Source organism: Arachis duranensis, chromosome 9 (assembly GCF_000817695.3).
Source record: "Arachis duranensis cultivar V14167 chromosome 9, aradu.V14167.gnm2.J7QH, whole genome shotgun sequence".
Taxonomy (NCBI): Eukaryota; Viridiplantae; Streptophyta; class Magnoliopsida; order Fabales; family Fabaceae; genus Arachis; species Arachis duranensis.
Window position 1 is genome coordinate 110,099,540 of NC_029780.3, and position 7,069 is coordinate 110,106,608.

The following is a 7,069-nucleotide window of genomic DNA, read 5'->3' on the forward strand; positions in this document are numbered from 1 at the left end:
TTTTATCCAATAACTCACTTTTTTCTGCTGGTTATATGCTGGCCAAAATACATAAAATTGCTGGCCCTAGACTTTTCCTAAATTTTGATATATTTGAAGAAAGTATCGAAATCAAAAGAGAGTATGATCCTATGAACCTCGTAGGGCGTGTTTTAAGGAAGACAAGACCCGCGCTTGTATCCATATATATGTGTTAACCATTGCACCATTCATTCCCTTTTACTTTCTTTCTGAATTCTGATACCTGATTCAGATACTGATATGATATGATGCAAAGAATCACAACCTCTGCATTCCTCGCTTTAACTCCTTTTTCAAAAGCCAAAGCCTATGATTCCTAGAGCAGCATCAACACCAACGCTTCAAGCTTTGGTAGGTACCATGCATTACTTGTATCATACATGGGAATGGGATGCCCTTCATGCAAGTTTCTCTCTTTCCATTCAATTTGTAAACTTTTTAGCGTGACTCTGCAATTCTCTATTGATTTACTTGCTTGCATTGCATGCAGCTCCTTGTGCCTCTGTTTCTCTTGATTTCATATCGTCCTTTTCAAGTTTTTTACTGGGGTAAATTTGCTTTTTTCACCCAAAAATTTGATTTTTCTGGGTCGTGGTCTTGGTCGTTGAATTATGTGAATTGGGATGTTTTCTGATAGGTTTGGCATTGTTTTAATGTTTGGAAATCTTGATGATTGGTAATTTTGTGGTTTGTACCCGCGGAAGAAACAAATTCAGGATAGTGAAAGGGATAGGTGGTTGGTCAGGAGAAAATTGTTGGTTTTGAATGTTGATTTTCTAGGAAGAATGTATAGGGACACTTGTTTCGTAGCTCTGGTGTTTTATGAACAATTTTCTTGGTGCTGATTTTTCATTTGCTTTCGAGATTGAGGTGTCCAAGATGCATTCGGAAAGTGGGGATGTTGGGACACCAAAAGGGGCATTGGAAGAAGCTAAGGCGTTGAATTCAAAGATGAAGCGTAGTGGGAACCTAAGCAGCAAAGATATGCTGTTTAGAGCTGATAAGATTGATCTCAAGAGTTTGGATGATGAGCTAGAAAAACACCTTACAAGGGTTCTGTCTAGACATATTGAGGCCAAAAGGCCTAAAGAAGAGTGGGAGATTGATTTGGCAAAACTAAATTTGCAACATGTTGTGGCGAATGGGGCCTATGGCACTGTCTATAAGGGCACCTATGATGGCCAAGATGTTGCAGGTTTCAATTTGCACTCTTAATTGTCTTTTGTTGTCCAAAGAATTCAAATCCTGTTATTCAATGTTTTTAGATACTAAAAGTTTTGGTATCCTATCAAAGTTTAATTAGTCTTTAAGCCTGTTGTAAATTGAATAATTGTTATCGAATTCAAGAGACATTCTGAGTGCTGCTGTGCTGAATTTTGTAGTGAAAGTGTTGGATTGGGGTGAGGATGGTGGTGCTTCTGCTGCTTCCTTAAGAGCATCATTCCAGCAGGAGGTTACTGTTTGGCAAAAACTTGATCATCCAAATGTTACAAAAGTACAAACTTCTCACTCATGCATTTAAATTTGAATTAAATGTTACTGCTTTGTTAAGAGCAAGATGAATTTTTGTTAATCATAACTCAGTTTTGTTCATTCCTGTGACAGTTTGTTGGAGCTTCAATGGGGACATCAAACCTCAGAATTCCAAGAGAAGCCGGAGGCCAAGATTCTCTCCCTACTCAAGCATGTTGCGTGGTTGTTGAGTTCATCCCCGGTGGAACTCTGAAAAATTACTTGTTTAAGAACAGACGGAGGAAACTTCCTTACAAGACTGTGATTCAGCTGGCTTTGGATCTCGCTCGAGGGTGAGGAAACAGCTGTTGAATTCTCTTTTAGGACTGAGTTATCTAATATAGTGTTGTCTCTCAATTGCAGTCTTAATTATCTACATTCGAAAAAGATCGTGCATCGTGATGTTAAAACAGATAATATGTTGCTCGATATGAATCGAAATTTGAAAATAGCTGATTTTGGAGTTGCTCGTGTGGAAGCTTTGAATCCAAGTGAGATGACAGGTGAAACAGGAACCATTGGATATATGGCACCAGAGGTATGTATGAAACGAAAATAAGTAATATTATGTTAGTTTATGGCCTTAAAATGTGTTTAAACTAAAGTTGATTTTGTGTAGGTTTTAGTAGGCAAGCCTTACAATAGAAGATGTGATGTGTATAGCTTTGGCATTTGCTTGTGGGAAATATACTGCTGTGATATGCCATATTCGACACGAAGCTTTGTTGATGTCTCGTCGGCAGTTACTCATCAGAATTTGCGACCGGATATTCCTCGATGCTGCCCGAGTGCATTGGCGAACATCATGCGAAAATGCTGGGATGGGAACCCGAACAAGCGGCCGGAGATGGATCAGGTGGTGCGAATGTTGGAAGCAATTGATACCAGCAAAGGAGGAGGGATGCTGCCTGATGATCAGGCTCCATTTTGTTTCTGTTTTGGAACAGTTCGTGGTCCTTAGTTACTTGAATTTCATTCAATAATGTTCATATTCACGGGGTGGAGTGATTTCTTTCTTTTATTGTTACCTTGTTTTTATAATTTCAACACTAGGGGGTCCCTTTGTTGTTGTATCCAGTTCTCAAAACTCGCTTTCTTGGCCATCAAGCAAAGCTTTCGCTCCATAGCTTTATCTTCATTTTTTTATATGATATCTCACAACAAATAGCGTGGACAAAGCAAAATTTAAACTTCTGACAAGTGGATTAGTAAATTAACTACTATACCAACCTAACTTGGTTAGCTGTATCTTCATTTTTACGCCTTGTTTATTTTTTTCCATTTTTTTTATTCTGGCATTGAGAGGCCCAATAGCTTCCTATTTTCGAGCTTGGAGCTTCGTTTGCCCTTTTATACTCAAACTTATTTTTGGACTTGAAATTTTGTTTGAATAATTTTACTACTACCGTCCAAAATTACTTCATAGAATTGCTTTTTAACTTGAATACTATACATATCGACCAAAAAAAAAAAAAAAACTTGAATACTAGATTAGTTAAGTTTACTTGATTGCTATATAAAATTCTCAAGTCAGTGAGTCACAACAGATTCCATGCATAGATCTACCAATTACTATTTTCCAATACTTGACCTAAACTTTACATTGGCTTTAGCACCATTGTTGGCCAATATAAGTGTTGGAAATACTACCCTAAATCCTCATAGTAAAGGCAATAATGCAAACAGAAGAACCAATACAAAGAAGAAAACAAGCAAAATTCAACATATTCTGACTCTATCACCTTCATCCACGATCCAATTTGGAGTCCTAAAATCTTCCACTATCCACAACTTTTGCATAATGATTGAAGTTGTGAATCATTTTGTTACTAAAGATTATATAAAAGATACGCAACTTTCAAAAGCTACTATACAATATACAATGTATCGTTTTCTTATCGAGGTGAATGTCTATGCCAAACCTCTGATGAGATTCTTACTTAACCCGTTAAGACCAGAAACAAGCTAAGAGTGATCGATCATACCTTAATTGTGGTCAACAACAATGCGAAACAATCCCGCACCTTAATCTCTCTGTTTTCGTGGGACAAACTCAAACTTGCAATTTCGGAGCATGAACCTCATTGCAACACGTGTTTTATACATCTTTCTCGGTGATGACACGCATCATAATAAACAGAACAGTTACAGTCTATTATAGTCTATTAATTTTACAATTAGAAAATCCACATGCAAATAAATTTTTGTTAATTCGATATATAACAGATAACTTTATTCTTATCTTCGTTTTTCGTAAAATAATGTAGCGTTTATATCAAATCATGCTGTTTTTAATGGGATATAAACTTTCATTAAACTTTTTCCTTAAAAAAAAAACTGCCTTTCTTAGATGCTACTTATTTCATCTTATCTCCACAAGAGATAGTGCTTTAGCTTTTGAATTTCTAATATAATAAATTAATAAAAATGGAAAGGGGGAAAAATAAATCTGGACGGTTTTCGTGACGAGATTCGACCACTTCCATTTGAATGCAAAAAAAAGTAAATAATAATTCATAATTGAAACCCAACCCAAAACCAAGCAATGCTTACCTGATTTCGTTGTCTTCATTTGAAACACTACTTGACGTGGACGTTAGTCCAACCACACACCACATCGCACTAATCGTTCATCTATTATTTTTAATTTCATATTTTGTTTTTTTTTTTTACTAATTACCCCCTACAAGATATATTATTCCAAATATGAAATTAAATTAAAATATTAAATATCTGAACGGTTCAAGAGTTGAAAGTTCTGCATGTGTATCTATTGGACAATGGGTAACTTTCGTCTTGACTAGTGGATTGAGGTGCTGACAAGATTTTTTCCTTTTTTTTTTTTGGGTAAGATGATGATGGAGTTATTGGATATGATAAATTCATCTTAATTTGGACGTTTCTTCACGCCACAGCCACTGTTTAAGATGTATATATCCACCTTATTCTTAATGATAAGCTTAATAGACCAAGGCATATCTCTTCAGTTTTTGTTGATTTCATTAATATAAATAAGTAATACAATGATAATGTCAACTCCGAAATTTGCTGTGTTTGTGTTGGCTTCTCATATATGAAGCAGCTCGTACGAAACTAACAACTTAGTTTTAGAAGCACCATTATTTTTTTTATTATGATTTATTATTTGGTGGTGGGACCGGTCAAAGTGATGACTGTATAAGCAATTAAGCATTATTTTCCAGAAATGATTTATTCCTGTTGGCCATTATTGTAATCTTACCAGCTGAGCTTATTATTAACTACATGACGCTCCATTTAGTTTGTAAAGTACTCACTATTGGTTTTCTTTTCTTATTACCCAAAAAAAAAAAACAAAAAGCTCATCTTCCATTCTTTTCATAGGAAGCATAAAGTTGTCAAGATTATATATAAAATAGAGCAGGAAATAATTTAACTAGGTTTCAGCCATCAACAATTATTATTTATACTTATCTGGTATATGATGTGAATCTTGATGCCAGCAAATCACAGATATAGCCCATAAGATCGGACTATATTACTTCCTTATTATGCAATAAATGAATATATATAAACATACGACATACTATGGCAAGAAAATGATAATTAAGTTAATTTAATTTTATTATATAAGCTAAGCAAGTATTAATGTGACAACGAGTAGAGTATTATTTAGGACAAGACGAATATAGCCCAGGGTGGGATTTGGCAATTGAATAATTAATGAGGAAAATGAGTTATGTTAGCAGGGAGTGAAGGGCATAAGGATAATTTCACAAAGTTGGAAAGAAACGAGGCTATAAAGGGTGGTGGCAAGGTGGTGTTAATTAACGAACATAAAAGAGAGTAAGAGGAGAACATAGAAGGTATGGGTTTGGAAGGGAGTGATACGTGGTCGTTTATGAGGGATTTTCTAGATAAGTGTGGAAGTGGTGGGTGTGCCGTCGTAGATGGTGGGTTCGCGACTGAGCTTGAACGTCATGGTGCGGACCTCAACGACCCACTTTGGAGTGCCAAATGCCTTATAAGCTCCCCCCATTTAGTCCGAAGGGTACTACTACTACTACTAGCACTTTTCCTTTTCCTTATTTTTTTTCTTAACTTGTTAGCCAAATCTTCATTCGATATTTCATTCAATTCATTTTGTTTAATGCAATTATAATCACAAAGTATAACACTAGAAAAAATTATACTTTGAAACATCAGATTAAATAAAATAAATGTTTTTTATACATCTAGACGTATTTTATATCTAGGTTCATTGTAAGACGCCCAAGAGAAGAGACAGGTGGCATGATTATATGAATTCACTTCACTGATTAATTAACAAATTAAGTATCAATTGTGGAAAAAAGAAAGAAGGCACGAGACGCAAGAGGAAATGCGATGAATTTGCTTTATTCATGATTCTTGATAAGTTTCTTTGTAACGCTGTGGATGGATCTGGATAAATACAAATGATATTAAACAACTTTCTTATGAAAACGACAATCCTTGCTTTAACTAGGAAAATATGCGAGACGTTGACACGCGTCCATCCATGTCTTAATCTTAGTACTAATTAATATGCTTAAACACAGGTTCATCTAGATTACCTTGATGCAGGAGCAAACATAATAATAACAGCATCTTACCAGGTAATTAATTAATTATGATTCCGTTTGTTATTATGGTGTCTAAGAAGTTGTGGTTGGGAAACGAAATAGGCAACCCTCCAGGGTTTTGAGGCGAAAGGAGTGTCTAGAGAAGAAGGTGAAGGCTTGCTTCGAAGGAGCGTAGAACTTGCACGAGAGGCTCGACAGGTTTATTACGACAGATGCACCAAAGATTCTTGTGATTTTCTCAGTGATGATCGATATTGGAAACGTCCTATTCTAGTGGCAGCTTCAGTTGGAAGCTATGGCGCATATTTAGCTGATGGATCTGAATATAGGTAGGTACTCATAGTAATTAAGTTAAGGTAGATTAGGGTTAGTTTTGAATTCTTTTATATGTTGTATGTGTGTGACAGAGGGGACTATGTTGACGCAGGTGCTGACTTGATTGCCTTTGAGACTATCCCTAATAAATTGGAGGCACAGGCTTATGCTCAGCTTCTTGTGGAAGAGGACATACGCATCCCTGCATGGTTCTCTTTTAGCTGCAAAGACGAGACCCATGTGGTTAATGGTGATCCCATTCAGGACTGTGCTTCTATTGCTGACTCATGCTCACAGGTCGTGGCAGTTGGAGTCAACTGTACACCTCCCAGATTTATTCATGGTTTGATTTCATCTATTAAAAAGGTGACACTTCAGTTTAATTAATTGAAATCCTCTGTTATGTACTTGTACTTGTGTATAAGTATTAAATGTCAAAAGAAATTTAATGGCAGGGTACAAGTAAGCCTATAATTGTGTATCCCAACAGTGGAGAGACTTATATTGCTGAGACCAACCAATGGGAGGTGAGTGAGTTCAATGGTACTATATATGAATTTAGTGGTACGAGTTAAGAATATTGCGAATGTTATGTGGTTGCAGAAATCAAGCGGGGTGGTGGAGGATGATTTTGTATC

At 36.0% G+C, this 7,069-nt stretch overlaps 2 protein-coding genes across 2 annotated transcripts in view; both read left to right on the plus strand.

The window, feature by feature from the left end:
• Nucleotides 1-239: 239 nt before the first annotated feature.
• On the plus strand, nucleotides 240-2,691 carry LOC107466915 (serine/threonine-protein kinase STY13-like). The gene is made up of 6 exons (XM_052254726.1): nucleotides 240-372; nucleotides 886-1,216; nucleotides 1,404-1,516; nucleotides 1,627-1,826; nucleotides 1,897-2,071; nucleotides 2,153-2,691. The coding sequence occupies exons 1-6, from the start codon at nucleotides 331-333 to the stop codon at nucleotides 2,492-2,494; spliced, it is 1,203 nt and encodes a 400-aa protein (XP_052110686.1). The 5' UTR covers nucleotides 240-330; the 3' UTR covers nucleotides 2,495-2,691.
• A 2,492-nt stretch (nucleotides 2,692-5,183) lies between these two features.
• LOC107467014 (homocysteine S-methyltransferase 3) overlaps nucleotides 5,184-7,069 on the plus strand; it is a gene marked incomplete in the record, with an annotated part of 2,220 nt that continues 334 nt past the window's right edge. The window contains 6 exon segments of the mRNA XM_052253620.1: nucleotides 5,184-5,563; nucleotides 6,093-6,149; nucleotides 6,219-6,445; nucleotides 6,488-6,797; nucleotides 6,887-6,958; nucleotides 7,035-7,069. Of these exon segments, the coding sequence (XP_052109580.1) occupies nucleotides 5,381-5,563; nucleotides 6,093-6,149; nucleotides 6,219-6,445; nucleotides 6,488-6,797; nucleotides 6,887-6,958; nucleotides 7,035-7,069 (884 nt within the window).